The sequence below is a fragment of the Balaenoptera borealis genome, assembly GCF_965194805.1.
Source record: "Balaenoptera borealis genome assembly, chromosome: 20".
Classification (NCBI taxonomy): domain Eukaryota; kingdom Metazoa; phylum Chordata; class Mammalia; order Artiodactyla; family Balaenopteridae; genus Balaenoptera; species Balaenoptera borealis.
Window position 1 is genome coordinate 60,919,056 of NC_138879.1, and position 18,818 is coordinate 60,937,873.

Sequence of the window (18,818 nt, forward strand, 5' to 3'; positions counted from 1 at the left end):
CTAACAATCCATGGAAGAAGCCAGTATGGATGAAAATGCTACCAAGCTAGCGGATGTTCACACTATTAAACCAAAAGGCTGACGCTCCATACAGCGACTCTCCCCTCTTCCATCCTTTCAAGCATCCTTTAGGAACCAAGGCCCGTGACCTGGCAAGTCGTTAGTGAGTGGATAAGTGAACACACAGAACAGGAGTGCTTCCACACCCACTCCTTCTGCAGAGAACTGGCCCTGCCCCGCCCTCCGGGCAGTGGTGGCCGCCCTCCCCTGGCCCACACCAGCAGGACAAGGGGTCCCATCTAAGAAGACATCCCAATGTCTGTCAATGTCCCCTACGTGGGCCTACTTAGACAAAGAAGATAAAATGGCTTGGCACCCCTAAGAGGACACTTTCACCCTGCTTTTCCTGGTTTGGAAAGGCAGGGCTTGTGTTTATTTCAGCAATAGAAGGGCAGATAAGAAGCTGGGCACGGTGACCTGGTCCAGTGGCCAAGGGAAGCCCATGAAGAGAAAGGAAGGAGCATCAGGGAACATTCGAGAATTCCCACCAACAATGTGGGGTCAGGCTGTTTTCCTAACCTCTTCTCACAGAGCAGGAATCGTGTGCTCTTCTCTGTCTCGGAAGGAAGCCCCCAAAAGATCAGAAGCCTGAAGCGTCCTCTTGACACTCACGCCGCACCTCCTACCTCAAGCTGGGGTCGGTACCCCAGCCTGTCTCGGGCCTGCTCCCCACCTTCCTCCAGCGGATGGGCAGGGAGGACTGACTGAGCGCCAATTACAGACACGAGGGTCTGCTGGTGCGGGAATGGGGAGCTCACGGCTCCTGTTCACACACAACCCTGACTCCAGGCAGTGAGAGCCCCGCGTGGAGGCGCAGCCGTGCCTCTGAACCTGCTGGAGGGTGACAGCGGAGACCCCTCCTCCCCTCCGTGCCTCCCTTTCCTCATCTGTCAAAGGTGAGGGCTGAAGGAGAGGACGCCTTCGAGGACCCACATCCACCACTGCCTGGCCCCTCAACCACCGGCACCCGAATGTGTGGCGGTGCTGGTAGGTCTCCTCCTGAGAAAGCGCTGGAAGGTAGGGCCAGGCGTGTCCTCCACACCAGGCACACGTCTGGCCTCCACCCAACAGGGGATTCTTCAGACCCTGGCTGCCTTACGGGAGGGACGGAGGAAAAGAGGCTGCCTGGCCCTTTTCTGCCCGTCACGGCCCTGTGCGCTCAGCAGGCGTCAGCACCCATCACAGCACGTTAACCAGGCAGAGCTCCGGCCCCGGGTGCTGGGAGGGGGATCCGCTCACAGCACAGGAGCCAGAGCGGCTCCGCCCGCCAGGCCTCCCACCCACGGCTCAAGGCCAGAAGCCCAGCTCTGCCTTGGGCAAGGTTCACCTTGGGCTCTCCCCACAGAACCATTTTCAGGATTAAATGGGAACCCAGTGAGAGCAGCAGCTAGCACAGTGATTGGGCGTGGTTTTTTTTTAGCTCTGCATTTATCAGAGGCTAGCTGGTTCCAAAAAATGTCCATGGCTCCCTGGAGGAAGGGAGCCTCGGGCCTCTGCCCCGGTGACAGCCACCGCGCCCTTAGACGGTGACAGCCACCGCGCCCTTAGACGGTGACAGCCACCGCGCCCTTAGACACGCAGTCTGATGCCGCTGACGAGCATCCGTGCACACGGCCTTTCAGCTGGGGCCTGGGCACCGCAAAGCACTGTCGGGCCCCCAGACCCTCACTGGTCAGCGGGGAGACAGGTACAAGCCCCACCAGTGGGTTCAGAGGGAAAAGTGAATCACTGACAGTGGACTGGGAAGAACAGCCCAGCGCATCCACCAGGCAGAGGTACAGACAGAAGCCCAAAAGGAAGGTGACCTGAGGAGGGTCAGAGAGCAGGTGCAGCAGAAGCTGGCTGGAATCCCGGCCTTGCGATGAGGCCGCAAGGACCCTTCTCCGCTGCTCGAGGACGAGCGTGCTCCCGGGCGGCTGGAGGTGGGCCACAACTGCCGCGGTACAAAGTCCTTCAGCGCCTCCCTCCGCGGTTTGGGGGGTTTCTTTCCCCTCCACCTGCACTGCCCCATTCCCACACCCCACGGTCCCACTGGCTGGGTCAGCAATTCCACCCTCGTTAGAAGTCACACAGAACCAGCCTCGCCAACAGGACGACGTGGGATTCCCACTTCCCTCACCTCGCCCTGCGGGCCAGCTCGATGGGAGGGATGCCAGCGTGCTGTCTGCGGAACCTTCGGCTGGGAGGGCTGTGTCAAGGAGCTGACCCCATAACCTGGGCCACGTCACCTCTCCGTCCCCTCATGGGTACAGGGCCGGTCCTTCCCCACGCTGCACCCGTGCCTGGCTCACTCTGGAAACACAGCGGATTTGTGCCGTTGGGGACAACCGTGGGTGGGCCCATCGTTCTCCTTCCCGTCTTCCATGTACTGCCTTTCTCTGTTCCCATCTCCGGTGCCTGTCTCAAGCCCGGCAGGGGCATCCACAAGCACCACCTAACCCTGCCCAGAACCGGAGCTGAGGACAGGAGGAGGGAGGAAGACGAAGTGAAGAGCCAGCCATGCCCACTGTCTCCCGGCCCCATCCCAGGCAAAGCCCTCCAGCCCTAAGACCTGGCCCAGCTCCTCTCCGCTGTGAAAGCTTCCAGGCAGAGCCAGCTTGCCCTGCTCTGTGTCCAGAGCACTCTGCATGAGCTCCTCCAATCACACCCTTTGTGGCCGCTGAATAATGGCCCCAGAGATATCCACACCCCAATCCCCAGAACCTGTGAGTATGACCTCAGATGTCAGAAGGGACTCTGCAGGTGTGATTAAAGATCCTGAGATGCAGGGATGATCCCACCTTATGCGGGTGGGCTTTACATGTCATCACAAGTGTCCTTTCAGGAGAGAAGCGGGGGAGAACCGACACAGGCGAGGAGAGGTGACGATGCAAGCAGAGAGGCAAGGAAGGGGCCACGAGCCGAGGGGCGCAGGCGGTCCCTGGAATCTGAAAAGGGCGAGACACCACTGTCGCCTGGAGCCGCAGTGATGCCGAGCTGCACTCCTGACCTCCAGGACTGTGGGAGCAAGTCAGTGCTGTCTTAAGACAGTAGGTCAGTGGCAGTGGGCATGGCAGCCACGGGAGACTAATACACTTACACATTGTGTATCATCATCAGAATTCTCTGCCCAGAATGAAGCCACCTTGAGCTCACTTCTGACACTCGAGAGACATCCGTGAATGATCAGTTCATCAACGTGCACGTGGGCTGGATCAGCCCTTCAGAATAAGTCATCACATGGTACCAAGTGAGGTACCTTCCTTAAGAAACCCCGCCTGCCATCTGTGAGATTCTACCAGTGGAATCATGCCCTGGGTTCAGAGGGCTTTTCTGCCAAAAAGAACATCCCCTTCCCTTCCCTGTCCCAGAAAAGATTCTTCCGAAAGAGTGTTGTGGAGGGAAGGAGGGCAGGAGAGATTAAGACACTAACATATTAAGCTGCCTACTCACAATTAATGCCTTAAGTGGATTGGCTTATCAGACTGTGTGTGTTGCCCATTTCCCAGGAAAGTCCAAAGGAAGGAGATGGTCATGTGGGGAGGGCTGGGTGCATGACAGGGTCCTGAGTGGGGGCAGAGTGAGGAGCCCGCAAAGTCGGGGTGCAGGGGCTATGCCCTGGAGGCCTCTGCAGCCTGGCTTCATGCCGTCCAGCCCTGCAGAGGCGCGTGTGGGCACTGTGGGCACACACGTGGACACACCAGTACCAGTCACTTGGCTTTGTTTCTTGGACCCCAAATGTTTTCTGTTGCTGACTCGCATAAAATGACCCATTTTTTGATAGTTCTCTCCTTGCTGCCACTTAATTAGCTTCCTAACCAATCATTCCCAGCTGCTCACTTTCCTAAAACCCAAAGTCACTCCCGTCTCTGCATGAGAGCCAGAGCTGCCCAGCCCATTACCACAGACGCTCACCCTCCAGGCCACAGTTGCAGCTGCCAGAGAAGTCCCCCCACAGCTCTGAAGACCTCCAACAAGGACACCCACCACTGCCCGGCCTCAGCTGCTATGCCAGCGCAGAGTGAGGGCCACAGAACTCCCTCCCCCAGCTCAAGAGAACTGCTGCTCCGACCACCCCCATCACCTCCTCCCATCACTGAAGGAGCTGTGTGCGTGCAGCGGGCTGGACAGGGGAACAAGTGGACGAGAGGACGGAGAACCTCCTGCAGCCTCCTCTGTGCACGAGTCGTGTGTGCCCCTCAGCAGCTGCGGGCACCCTGGGAGAAGCAGAGGGAAGACCGTGGGTTCTCACTAGGCTCACCGGCACCAGACACAGGCAGGTAGCTGATCCCTATTCTGCTGTCCTTGACTCAGCACTCAGGTAACTGGGAAGGAAGGAAAGTACACAGGACGGTCCCAGTAACACAGAAAGGCACTCATGGGGCAACCCGGTCACCAAGTCCTCTCACTCTGGTCTGAAAGTCAAAGAAGGAGGATTCCCCGGGGGCGGCCTTCTTAAACGTTTATGACAGAGACTCAAGCGCCAGAGTCAAGGAGGACAGCAGACCGATTCCCCACTTGGTCAGCCAACAGGTGCCGAGCTTCTCCCACACCCGCGTGTATTATTTAAGGTCCCATCTATGCAGGCAAATAGCAGGCTCTGCCTCGAGGTGCTCACTGCCCTGTACAGGGAGACCCACATGGAAATATGCGTCCTGGGGACAAGGGACAGAGGAAGGAGATCGGTCTGACCTGGACCCACCTGGGAGTGGTGCCTGTGTCTTCTCTTGGTTCTTGTGAATGATTCAGGTTACCTGTAGAGCCTTCCTAGCCCACCTGACAGGTATGTATTTGCTCCCTTCTACCTGACCCTCTGTAGCCACTCATTCCCATGTGTTCTTCTCTAACTTCTTTCCTCTACGAGGCTCAGGCCACCAGGTGACAGATCCTAACACTGAAAGCACAGAACATCTGCCCTGCCCCAGACTCAGGCCCCCCATGTTAACAGTTAGCCCTTCCCTTTGGGACTAGGCAACCAAGAACCTGACGGCTTGCCCCACACCTACTGATTGAGCCCCTCCTGCACTGGGTTTCCCCAGCCACAAATGGACACCTGGACCAGGTCATCTCTAGAAACCTCTGTTCTTCATCCCAAACAGCCCCATCATTAACTGCTGGTGGCCCCATCCCCCAGCTGTTCCATACTGAGAAACGTCACCCAAGCCAGCATGCAGAGTGGTGAACGACAACAAAAAGCTACCAGAGGCAGAATGCTGCACCTTCCAACAGACACCAGGCTCAGACATCTTAACAAGCCTATGTCTCCAAGCTCCTCCTCAACTCAGTTAAAAGGAGGGGAGCGCAGGGAAGGACTTAAAGTTCGGCCACCAGTTTCCAGGGAACAACATCTGTACACAGGGATGCCTCATTCTAATGGGTGAAGTCTCCTGCGTCCCAGTGAGTCAAACTTGGGGAAAGAAGGCATGCGACACTTGTGAGTTTCACCGCTGACCCCTGACCTTTTGACAACAAGGCTCTGCTGTCAGTTGGGAGGAGTTCCCAGTCCCAACTGGGTTCATCTTGCCCTTCCTTGCTCACTCACTGTAACATTTCCAAGTAACTTGAAGTTGACCCAAAGATGCTCTAGGGCAAAGCGGCCTGCAGGAAGCCCAGAGGCAGAGCTCAGGGTCCTCTCTGCACCCACCCCTCATGCTGTCATCCACATCCGCCCCAAGAGACTACATACACCTCCAGCCAAGGAAGCCCTTGCATACATAATACACATTTACAGACTCTATTTTATCTGCAACATACATAAGAGTCATTAAGGAATTAAATGCTACAACATCCCTCTCAAAGAGGTGAAAATGATGTGTAGTTTGTCATGATTAAGTAAAGATAGGGTAAGGAATTAATCTACAGCCCCCAAGTCTAGAAAATTAAAGCATGCAGGGGTAAAACACCTCAACACCCTGGAATCACCTTCTAGACAGGCCGGCGGGTGCATTGACTCCTGAGCTCTCCCAGGCTGAGCCACTGAGAGCGGAGAGCCACTCTCCACTTTTCCTCATGAACAACAGCCCCTGCAGAAGCCTCAGAGTTTACCTTGAAAGATGGGTGTTGTTCACACATCAGGCAACACTGGCAAAGCACTTACCACTTCTGCAAATGTTTTTTTTAAAGTTCATTATTTTGGAAAACTAAGTTAATTAAATGGTCGACACAGAAGAGGTGCCTTGCTCGTGCAGGCTAGTGGACTGGGCCTTCAGACACCCAGATGATTCTACCTCAGAAGCAGGTCTGTCCAGTCAGGGCATATTCTTCTCTGCAGCTGGGGGGGGTGGGGGCGGGGGTGGGGGCGGGGGTGAAGGAGGGGTGGGATTATCCCACAATTTCAACTAAAGTAGTGCCAGACTGTATCAGTTTTAAAACTTGTATTAAGTTTCTGTGCAGAATTCCACTGAAAGACAGAGGTCTCCCAACCTGTCTGTGACAGCACCGGGAGGGCCCAGTGGAACGTGGTGCATCTGCAGGGCCCGGGAATGGCTTCCATTCTGTAACAGCCCGCATCTTGCTCACAGGCTAGCGTAAGGATGAGAACACTTCCCAGTTCAAAGCTATTTTTCAAAACTACCAGTTTTACCACGGCAAGCACAGGACTGCAGAGGAGCGGCTGAGCAGAGGAGGGGAAGGAAGGAAGGACGCCCAGGCTCACGGTGGGCCCAACACCACCACGAGGCTTCTGTGGAGGGAAATCAGGCAGGCAGGAGGCCCTGCTCAAGGACGCTCAGTCAGAAAGAGCGGAACCAGAGCAAAACCCTTAGTTACTGGACCCCAAACCAAAGCTCTCTCCCTACACCCTTCAGGTTCCCGGCACCCTGACACAGCAGGCCTGCCTCTGTGCCCTGGAGGCTGAAACTGCGTGGAAAAGTACGAAGGCCGAAGCCAGGCCAAACACATGACGGGTTTAAAAATAAATCTAAAGACATGAGACTAATCCGTAAAACATCAGATGTGGGGAAGCTTCTCCGCAGCTCGGACAAGCACGGGGCTGAGTACTGTTCTGATTTCTACACATCTCTGAATGTACGTCCACACACCCGGACTGCAGGCCTGAAGTTAGTTTAGTTCAGCGAGCTGGAAGGCACATGAGAACCTCCTAGAGCTGCCAGTCTGTGGCTACAGACAGACCCGAGGGGTGGGCAGGAGGCCAAGAGCCAGCCTGGCCCTCGGCCAGCGCCACCTCCCACACCGCACGCAGAGCCGCCCATCACTAGACACAGCGGGGGAAGGACCCCGTCATTCTCCCAGGAGGCGTCTCACCAGTTCACAAATCCCAGTTCTGTCACTCATAAGTTGAGTGATGCCACCATCTCTCGGGGCCTCAGTTTCTTCCGTGAAACAGAGTAACAGTATCTGTCAACCAATACTGCTGTGACCATCACGTTAGAGGTCGTGCCTGAAGAGCAAACACAGAGCACCGAGCTGAGCGTGCGGCCCCTCCCCAACCCTGTGACCAGCAGGATGGTGGCCAAGGGCCCCTCTCTCCTCCCAGAAGACTCCTCTGACTCCCCAGTCCATCCACTGCCCTGAAGAGCGTGCGCACTGCGGTCCGCTTGGTATTTAACCCTCACGTGTCCACGTGGGTCCCAACAGGCTGTGAGCGTCACCGTGAGAGGAACCTTCTTTTGGCCGTGTGTCCTCCCCCACGGCCCTTTGCTACGGACACAACAGCCACCGTGGTTACCAATGACTCAGATGTGTCGGCCTGCCTAGGAAAGCTCCAAGCAAGGGGAAGGAGAGCCAGCGCTTAAAGCAGGGGTTCTCCAATGTCTGTGCTTCTTAAAATCGCAGGGAGTGGTTATTTAAACTGTGGCTACCTGGGCCTTGCCTTCAGGAGGTTCTGAGCAGGAGATGCGATGGGGACTCAGCTGCAGAGGAGCGAGAGAACCTCAAAGACAGTCCCCACTGGCAGCAGGGCCAAGGTGAGTCCCTCCCCATGCTCCCCTGGGGCCCAAATGCATCCAGAATGAAGTGGGCAAAGGTCCTGGGATCAAAGCAACCTCCAGGACTTGGTCCTACAGGAAGAAAAATGTAAAGGAGCCAGAACCCTAACCTGTTAGCACTCAGCATCCTCTGAAGAGCGTTCAGACCAAGCCCGCCACTTCACATGAAAGCACAGACCCCAAGAGCGACTTCTCAGGCTGGAGCGTCTCCTCCTAGGGGGCTGACAAACCCACAGCTGCCCTCGAACAAGGCACTACCCAAGGGCTAAAAGTGTTCTCCCTACTATGTGTAGGGATGTGAAGCACACTGAAGCCCTTGCAGCATGGCCCCTGTGAAGGCGCAAAGCTCTGGTCTGTCCAGACTTTCTAGGAATCTCAGGGCAGAGGAGGGGGGAAGACACCCCACACACCTGCCGGGGAAGCACGGGTACAACCTCTGCACGGTTCCCACAAAGGAGAGACCCAGGGTCAGTTTGTTTCAGAGCAGAAAGAGTTCAACAGCATCAGACCTTCCAGAATTTTGTTTTTTTTTAAATAAGGAGATTCTGGGACTTCCCTGGTGGTCCAGTGGTTAAGACTTCGCGCTCCCAATGCAGGGGGCCCGGGTTCAATCCCTGGTCAGGGAACTAGATCCTACATGCCGCAGCTAAGACCCAGCACAGCCAAATTAAATAAATAAATAGATAGATAATTTTTTTTAAATAAAATAAAGTAAAGAGATTCTGACATATGCTCTGACATGAATGAACCTTGAGGACATTATGCTAAGTGAAATAAGCCAGACACAGAAGGACAAATACCATATGACCCCACTTGCAGGAGGTCCCTATAGTCCTCAAACCCGTAGAGGCAGGAAGCAGAAGGGTGTGTGGTGGGGGCTGGGGGAGGGGTGGGGAGTGAGGGTTTAATGGGGACAGAGTTTCAGCCTAGAAGATGGAAGGGGCTCTAGAGAGGGATGGTGGTGATGGCTGCACAACAACGTGAACGTGCTTAATGCCACTGAACTATAATCTTAAAAATGGCTAAAATGGTAAATTTTGTTGCACATACTTTACCACAGTTTAAAAGCAAACAGCAACAACAACAGAACATGTTTTTGCCTGGCTTCCAGGAGGAAAAAGGAAGAGAAGACGAAATCAAGAGACAAGGCTTCCAGAGCTCATCGGGCACGGTCCCCCCCGGAGCCCCAGAGCCTCACAGCCCAGCGGCTCCACCTGAAACTCGGGGCCCTGGATCCCCCTCTGGATGGGGAGCTTCTTTAGGAAAGCTTTCTAGTGACCCCAGCACCTTAGCTTTACATCAGTCCCCAAAAGCTCAAGGAAAGTGGCAGCATTTGGTACACGAACAGGCAGAGCACAGGGGGAGAAACAAAAGCAGAGGAGAGAGAGAGGCAGCAGCCTGGGTTTCTAGATTCTTCCCTCTGTCCACTCCTGAAGAAACAGAGGCGCAGCCAAACTGCTCAGGCTCCCACTTGTCTGTGAGGCTGCCCTGAGCCCACCTCACCTCGGCTTGCGTTTGGGAATTTTTTTTTCCTTTTTTGGGCAATTTGCCTCTCCTCCACACCCAACAGTTACAGGGTATGTGGGTGTATCGAGAAAGAAATTTCCCAAAAAAGGAAAAATGACTCCCGAAGGTTAGTCCCATCTCAGAGCCGCCTGGAAGAGAAAGGCAACAGTCACCCCTGGAGCCAGACTAGCCTGAGGCCCCAGACCCAGCAGAAGAGCCCACGCAGGAGGGCCTCTCGAAGCAGCCCTCCAGGCAGGCGCTGACCCAGGGACTGCAGCCCTCCTCCTCCGGGCCTCCTGGCCACCACCATGCCCCTCTGGGTCCCCACCCTATGCTCTGGAGCGCATTCTCCTTTCTGCTGAGGAACCGCTAAGAGCTTGGATGCAAAACGCACCTAATCGCTCTCCCAGGAGTGCGCAGGTCCCACCTCCTCCCCACGCTGAAACAGAAATCCTGCAGCAACGCATTTACAAAGTTGATTATTTCAACTCAACAAATATTTACCAGGTCTGTGCTATCCAAACCCCAGGTCAGACAACAGGAAGGTGCCAAAAACTATAGGGGGCCCAGCACTGAAGAAAAAAGGTACCATCCAGTAGGTAAGATAACATTTAAGCAAATGAAAACAAATAGTAATACTGTATAAAAGTCCAAATAACAATTTGAAACAGATTGTGACTAAGTGTTAAGGTCCCAGCCATAAAACGCTAATTTATTACATGCAATAGATTCGCTGGGAAGGGATGGGGTGGGCGGGGGAAGGGGGAGAGCTGAAGCTGAGCTTGGCAGCAGTGGCACGATCAGCAGTGGCTACGGGCTGCTCAGAGCTGCTGCTCTTGGAGACCAACACCGAGATGGGCCTATTCTACAGGCACAGAGGTCTGAACTGCCCTGAGCTGCCACAGGAAGCGGTGCCTACCCACTCCCCAGCAGAGAGCCACGCGAGCAGTTCTGCTGGCCCTGTGGTCGCCGGATGTGCAAAAACACCCCACAGAAACCCCTCCCCACCAGGAACGGGCCCATTCCTATTCCAGGCCCAGCATGCACCGTCCCAGCCAGCAGGCTAACCCTGCCCATCACCTCCCTCACTCCCAGGAAATCTGAGGGGTAGGGCCTTCTGAACCTTTTAAGAACAGGGATGATAGCAAGTCGAACATTTTAATTTAAAAAAAAAAGAAAAAAAGTAAGCCACGGACCAGGTCACACAGGGTCTCTCAGCCCAGCACTGTGGACTTGGGGCCGGATCACCTTCTGCTGTGGGGCCATCCTGGGCATCACACTCTGTTTCGCAGCACCCTGGCCTCCACCCACTAGGTGCCAACAGCGCCTCTGCACCCTCGTGCAGCTGTGAGACTCAAAGATGACTCCAGACATTGCCGGGCAGCCCTGGGAGGCACAAGGTGCCCAGCTGAGGACCACGGCTCCACTTCTAGGTACTCAAAGAGGAAAATTCTGGCACGGCTGGAACTTCGTTCGCACACAAGTCTGCACGCACAGTGTTCTGCTCCAGGTGGAGGAGGGAGTCTAGGCTTCAGGAAAACTGGCCTCTGGGTTGGGGAGCGGCCACGAAGAACAAGGCCTGACGCAGACCACGGGGTGGGAGAGGCCGCTCCAGCCCCACAAGAAGGAGCCCGCCCGCAAGCGCCCACGGCAACGGCCGCCAACGCCGACCACCGGGCGGCCGGCACCTGACCGCCCCCTCAGCAGCCTCCTGGCACAAACGGCCCGGAGGCTTCCTCAGAGCTGCCCGCACAGGGCCTTCCTAACGCAACAGGGAAAACCACGTCGCTCTGAAGGTATTCCAACACAACTGCTACCGCTGCCCGTCACGCACAGAGACGACGCCCCTCCACCCCGGGCACAGAGCAGCACCGGTCAGTCTCTTCATCCCCACGGGGATCTGCCAGCGTGACCTGGGCCCACCCCTCCACCCTGGGCACCCCGAACACCCTCTCCGCAGCCCCGGTTTTCCCCGGCTTCCTTCTTCTCCATGGCTGGCACGTCCCACCTCTGCCCGAGCAGCACAGGACGGGCAGGTCGTGGGGAGACCGGAAGGCACGGCCGGGTGTCGCCCACGGTTCACGGTCCCAGCCATGCAGGAGCAGCTCTCGGACCAGCGTGTGCTGTGTGTTGGTGCCCAGCAGCCGCCCTCATGCTTGTGCAGCTGAAGAGAACCATGGACTATACCGGACCCCAGCTGGACCTACAGAAAGATTTCCTGACCAGAAGAATCAGTCTCCAAGCCGAGTCCAGGGAATTCTGTTTCTCGGGCTGGTTCATGGCCCGGCCCAGCCTGGATGTCATCCAGTGACCTCCAAGGCCCGTTCTCCATGGTTAGTCTTTGCGGGACTTAACAGCAGTCAGACAGGCACAGGGAGGACAAAGTAAACCTCCAGGCGGGTCGGAGCCCAGCTCCCGCCTCAGGGCGCCTGCCGGCATGACGGCCAAGTCAGGAGAACACAGAGGGCAGTGCTGAGTCACCAAAGGAAATGAGTGTCCAGGTGAATCTGCCCCCCTGCTCCTGCCTCTAGCAAATTCTACCACCACCGGTGGTACCAACCCAGTCGCCTCAAACTACTCTGGACCACAGATGTTTCCATGGCAAAAACCCTCTGTGGACCATCCGCGTTGTACAAATATGCTCAACAGAAAGAATGAAAAAGAAGAAAATTCTTTTTTTGAAGGAACCAATGAGGCAATAGTCAACACAGAACTAGGTATCATAACTATTAATTCCATTCCTAGATATCATACCCATTAACTTGTCCCACAAACAAAATGGAAAACACATCACATCACAAAGATTAAGACCCCGCATGGAAACAGAAACACCGATGGCCTGGCCACGTATCAGCTGTGATAACCACCGAACCTTCAAGTGTCCCAACAGACTACAAGGTGCTCTGCTCACACTTCCAGAACCCTGCTCTCACCCCTGAAGCAAGGAAATGAACTCTGAAAGGGGTGGGGTCAACCTGTCTTACACGGTGTGAACAGATGTTCTTGGACAGTCCCAGTTTAACAATGCTGGCCACACAAAGGCACGCACGCACGCACACACACACGCCAATGGAACAGGAAAAGGCACTCAAAGCTTCCACCTTCAATCCTTTATAAAGCTTGGAATTCAGTCATACTTTAGATTAGCTAGGAGAGACCGATCTCCTTTAGAAAAAAGTCAGGAGACAAAATGGGTGGAAAAAGAAAAGCCAGAATATCCTACCCGGTTGGTAAATACTCATCCAGCCCAGGAAACAAACCAGGTGGGTGCCAGGGCAGGACGGAGCCCGTGCACCCTGGCTTAGTGACCAGAACACTAACCCTGTGGCCAGGAGACCTCTGAACATCAAATACGATGAGCGACACCAATTCCAGCAACGGACCTGAGAGGAGCCCTGCACTACGCACGGATCCGCGGGGCTCAGCCGGCACCCGCCCACCCAGGGCGGCCGCACCTGCTCCCGCGGGCCCGCAACCTCCTCCGCTTCTCTCTAACCAGGCGCTCCTACCACCCTGAACAGAAGTGACTTCCTCCCTCACCGTGACTCTCACCCGTGGCCACTGAAGGTGCCTCGAGGCAAAGGTTGGGGCTGTGAGGGCCGCTGCAACCAGCTGCCACACGGGCTTCAACACCTCCAGCCTCCTGAGCAGAAGCCGAAGCAAGAGCACACAGCCGCCATGACAAGGCCAACGCCACCGCGACGAAGGGGCCTGGCGAAGGCCGGGGCCGGAGAGGGGCGGGGCGGAGGAGGACACTCACCATCTCATCCAGGGCGTAGCGCAAGAGGCCGTGCTCGTAGAGGATGAAGAACCGGCGCTGCCATTTCTGCAATGGAACACAGAGGGTGTCGGGAGGGTTCTGGCCCGTCTCCACTTGCCGAGCCCCTGCGCCTGACAAGCCTGCCTCTGAGGCACGCTGGCTGCACAGCTTCCATTTCTGGGGCCCAGGGGTAGAAGAACAGGGCCTCGTCAGCCAGGACTGGGCCAGTGGAGAGGCCCAAACCACCCAGTGTGTTCCCAATCACTGAGATTTTAAAAGATGCCTGATCTATTTTACTCTGTAAGCTCCTCAGAAAAAGGAGCAGAGGCAATGTCTGGGTCACCTTTTTGTACTCTTTATGTACCCAGCACAGAGCTTATTACTAATAATGTGTCAATATTAATTTGATGAATTACCTGACATGATATGGGATAACCTGAGAATGCCAAGCACTGATTCCCCACTTCTGAAAAAATCTGGAAAAATGGTATAAAAGCGTTGTTCCAATGACCCACAGAGAGGTTGAAAAAGGGAAAAAGCCAGCCGGACGCCAGTATTCACAGAGGAGGAAAGAAGTAACAAAAATCAAAACTGAGGAGGGAGGCCAGTGGGAACAACTCTGACGTCCAGGGAGGGAGTGACTGGCAAAGGGTGCCCCTGCCCCCTCGCTGCCCTCCACCCAAAGGCCAGGCTACCAGGGGCTGATGGAGGTCCAATGGCACTGACAGTGGAATAGAAAGGCCCTTCCTTTTTGTGGGGGGGGGAAATGTCTAGAACGTGAGACTGCTGGTCCCCAAATCCCAAAAATAATCATGAAGATCCATGACCTATTTTCAACATTTCCAAAAGCCCAACAAAATTCATACTTTTACTGGCAATAAGGCCACAAGAACTAACTAAAATATCATGTCTCTTTGCTTTGGGCCAGAATTATATCATTTATAATAATGATTTTCCCATCAGAAGCTGGAAATGGCAGTTCTGTATGACCTAAATACAAAAGAGGAAAGAGGGCTGCTCCCTGGTTACTGCGGCCACTGGAACACAGTCGCCCTCGCTGTCCTCATGCCTGGGTGGCAGGAACAGGGCACTCACATGGCCTTGCAAAGAGGACCTGTAGAGGCTGGGCCACCTGGACTCTTCCCGAGAAATATTTCCAAGGCTCCTATTTGTTGTTTTTAAAATTAAAACCCATTCTGGAAGGAAGCCCAAAGACCCCAGATACAAAGCAAGTTCTGTGGGGTACCAAGGCCCCATCCCAGAGTGTAACATTCAGGCTGGGGGCAGCAGAGACCCAGAGGCAGGGCAGAGGCCCTCGGGGGAGCAGGGGATGGGAAGGGAGCAGGGGATGGGAAGGGGGCAGGCGGCAGTACCTGGAGGAAAGTGTGTGGAAAAACAAAGCATGTTTTAATTGGAGTCAAATCCAAAGGGGCTCCCTGACAGAGGAACAAGCCACTGACCCGGGACGATGCTGGTCTGACCATCTCGCTGCTCCAGCTCAGACCTGGCCGAGCAGTAGCCTGTGTCCAGCAGGACCCACCTGGGGCTGGGTGCCCAGGAGAGATGGGACGCAAGCAAAGTTGGCCCTTAAGGCCAACTCCTGCTCATCTGCTGAGCTCCCAGCTGGGGAGGAAGGGAGGGGAAAGAGGGGGCTACAGGAAGCAGAACTTTGGCCCTGAAAGAACTCGGAGCCTAATTAGCATAATGCAAATGTCTGCTGAACTGCCCTTCGGTCTTTTCCATTTAACTGTTTCTAGAGTCAAGCTGACCCACAAAACAGGTAGCACCATGCGAGTGCATCTCTTTTGAATGGAGGGCCAGGCATAACTACTGGGACCTGCAAGTTCACCAAATAGGTAGGGGTTCCCTGCTGATCCGCCATCCCAGGATCCACCATTCAACCCCCCACCTCCGTCCTCCACTCGGTCAGTCTGCCTTAGGTGGGCCCCTCTCTTGGTGAATTCTCCACCCCAAGAATTCACTCTGATGCCCTTACCCGAGACCGGTGCACTGGGTTATCAAAGTCAGTCCCATCTGGAGCCAGGAGCAGCCAGCCACCATAAATGGGTTTTGCCTGGAGGAGAAAAAGGAGAGCAGGTCATCAGTGGCCTTGGACAGTTTCAGCGGTCAAGTGAATGACAAGCTGACAAGCGCTCGCTGGAAGAAGAATCCCCCTCTGCTCCACACGCTCCGTGCATCCCATTCCCCAGCCCCAGGCCAAGCTGCCAAGAGAGATGTCGGAGAGCCTCCTGGCAGGTCTGCAGCATCTGGTGTGGGGAGGAGAATGCCAACCCAGCAGGAGTCTGAAACACCGGAGAATACAGGAACTCCTAGGAAACAGATACCTCCCCTCAAGTTTCTGATCAAGCCACCAGGATCAGGGGAAAATGGCATTTTCTTCATAACCATGCGAGTGCCAATATGTGCAGGCACTAGGGATATCATGTGACCAGCACAGTCAAAGCCCCTCATCCTGATGGTACAGAACAGGGCCTGGGAGCAGAGACACTGCTTTAGCGATCATCATTAGCACTGGCCAAAGAATCATCAACTCGCTGGTTGTATGACCTTGGGCTGAAAACCCTTCGAGTTTCTATCTTCCCGTTTGAAAGGTGAGAGTGATGATAATTATATCTACACCTCATGAATCTTATGTGAGGACTGAAGAGACAATCCAAGTAAAACACAGCCCAGCACAGGAATGCAAAACAGTGCGGCCACTGGGGAAAAGAGTCTGGCAGTTCCTCAAAAGGTTAAACTTAGATATCCCTATGACCCAGAATTCCACTCCTAGGTATATACAACCCCAAGAAAACTGGAAGCAGGTGCTCAAGCAAAAACTTGGACATGTGCCGTTCAGAGCAGCACTATACACAATAGCCGGAAGGTAGAAACAACCCCAATGTCCATAGCAGATGAATGGATAAAGAAAATGTGGTCCATCCAAACAATGTAATGTCATTCAGAAATAAAAAGGCATGAAGTACTGACACGCTACAACATTGTTGAACCTTTCACTTAAAAGACGTTATGCTTTAAGTGAAAGAAGACAGACACAAAAGACCACAAACTGCATGATTCCAGTTATAGGAAAGGTCCAAAATAAGGAAATCCATAGAAGCAGAAAGCAGATGAGTGGTAGCCAGGATGTGGAGGGAGCAGGAAATGGGGAGTGGCTGCTAACAGGTATGGGGTTTCTTTGGGGGTGATGAAAATGTTCTCGAATTAGACAGTGGAGTCAGTTGCATGAACTTGTGAGTATGCTAAAAATTACTAAATCGTATGCTTTAAACGAGTGAATTTTGGGACTTCCCTGGTGGTCCAGTGGGTAAGACTCCGCACTCCCAATGCAGGGGGGCCAGGTTCCATCCCTGGTCAGGGAACTAGATCTCGCATGCATGCCACAACTAGGAGTCCACGTGCTGCAACTAAGACCCGGAGCAGCCAAAATAAGCAAGTAAGTAAAGAAATAAATAAATATATTTTTTAAAAGAGTGAATTTTATGGTATATGAATTATCTCAAAAATTGCATGAGAAAAAAAAAAAAAAAACCTGAGCACAGCGTGTGGCCTAAAAGTACTTAAGAAATGCTGGCTATTTTTATATTTTTTATATCCAAAGCGTCCCTCCGCCCCCCCCCCCCAGACACTGGCAGTAGGAGTTCAACAGGAGCTAAAAGATAAAGACAGACACTCAGACTCCACCTCCCTTTTTTTAGCCATACCCAGCTCCTGAGAAAGGGCTGGGAAAGGCACAACCAGGCCAGTGTGTCCACTGTCCTTTGGAGGGCAGCAACACAAATTAAAGCCCAAACCCTCTGCCTGCTATTTACACACACAGACTATTTCCGGGTAAGCCCTAGGGGTCCTCTTAGCATGCTTTTTATTCAACATTTCCAAATTGGGAGGCCCTGTCACACCACCTCATTTTGAAAAGCTGTGTAGTCTGTGACTCACAGAGGGAAGGTCACTTGCCAGAGGTCACAGAGCATGGGGGGGGGGTGAGCCTCTTTTCTTGGCTTCTGCAGGGTCCTCAGGCCCCCAGGGGAAGCACTGGCTTTTCCCTGTGAACAGAAAGAAGGGCTTCGGGCAAGGGGTATGGAGTGGGCTGAAGGAAAGAAGCGAGACTGGCATTGATGAAACATGGGGGGACTTCCCTGGTGGCGCAGCGGTTAAGAATCCGCCTGCCAGCACAGGGGACACGGGTTCGAGCCCTGGTCCGGGAAGATCACGCATGCCGCGGAGCAGCTAAGCCCGTGCGCCACAACTACTGAGCCCACATGCCACAACTACTGAAGCCCACACGCCTAGAGCCCGTGCTCCACAACAAAGAAAAGCCACAGCAGTGAGAAGCCTGCACACTGCAAAGGGTAGCCCCCGCACGCTGCGACTAGAGAAAGCCCACACGCAGCAATGAAGACCCAACACAGCCATAAATAAATAAATAAATAAACAAATTTATTTTTTAAAAAAGATATATTAATGTCTATAGGCAGGAAAAAACATTAAAAAAAAAAAAGAAAGCAACCGGGGAGTGGGTTGCTGGCAGGGGACCGAGAGTTAGAGGGACACGGCTCAGGAGGACCATGGGGTGTGTGGAATGACACGCTGCCTGGGAAAGCAGAAGCAAAGAGAACAGAGGTCTGTTTTCTCAGCAAACACCAGCGGCACCCAGCCATCCCCCAGGCATGCGAGCACACTTGGCCTCTCTCTGCACACAGGATGGAGAGGTCAGTGCTGGGGGACGACCCCGTGTGTACCCCGGCCAGGTGACTCCCCCACATGGCCGCTGGGCCTGCAGTTCCCTGACCTGTAAAATCAGGAGGCTAGACCCCAAGGCCGTGTCTCCTCCATTTCTGTCTGGCTTTGATCGCACATCACCCTCCTCGTTTCTGGCTGCAGGGCTTTGGGGAGACTTCACGTTATCAGCTACACCTACCTGTCCTTTCCTCAAAAGGGGCAGTGGGAGACCTGCGACTGGCACAAGTCCCTCAGAACCTGGCCCGAAATCAGCACCGTTATTCACTCAACCAACATCTACTCGGGGAGCCTGCCAGCATCCACCTCACTTGGCCATGACTTCCATATACGGGTCACCCCAAAGGGGACCCATCTCAGGTGGGCAGGTCGTCCTAAAAGGTGGGAAGGCTGGGCCAGTAGAGGGCACAGGGCAAGAAACAAGTGCTCTAGCAGCCTGGGAAGTGGGTAACGTTCCACAAGAGCATTTACCAAGGCAAATCCATAGTGACAGAAGGCAGACGGGGGGGTGCCCAGGGCAGAGGGGATGGAAGGATTGTGGGGAGTGACAGCTACAGGGTTTCTTTTGGGGATGATGAAAGCATTCTAAAATTGATTGTGATGATAGTTGCACATCTCTGGGAGTATACTAAAACCATCAAATTGTACACTTTAAATAGGTCAATTGTATATGGTATGTGAAGAATTATCTCAATAAAGCTGTTTAAAAAAAACACTTACAAAGGCCTATGTAAGGCAGTGGGGAAGCAGAGATAAATAAGAAACTGCTCCTACCTTCATGGGTTCACAGTCCACAGGAAATGTAAACT

General features: G+C 54.2%; 1 protein-coding gene across 9 annotated transcripts in view; it reads right to left on the reverse strand.

The window, feature by feature from the left end:
• Positions 1-18,818, reverse strand: part of MPRIP (myosin phosphatase Rho interacting protein) — a 127,869-nt gene that overhangs the window by 78,813 nt on the left and 30,238 nt on the right. For 5 of the 9 annotated variants that reach the window (XM_082374483.1, XM_082374482.1, XM_082374479.1 and 2 more), the window contains exons 2-3: positions 15,248-15,325; positions 13,252-13,428 (exon numbers count right to left, since the gene is read on the reverse strand). The exons of 1 other annotated variant lie outside the window; for it this stretch is intronic. In XM_082374483.1, coding sequence (XP_082230609.1) covers positions 13,252-13,428; positions 15,248-15,325 — 255 coding nt within the window. The remainder of the gene's footprint in view (positions 1-13,251; positions 13,429-15,247; positions 15,326-18,818) is intronic. 3 more of the 9 variants (XM_082374477.1, XM_082374486.1, XM_082374478.1) reach the window with 1 other exon arrangement.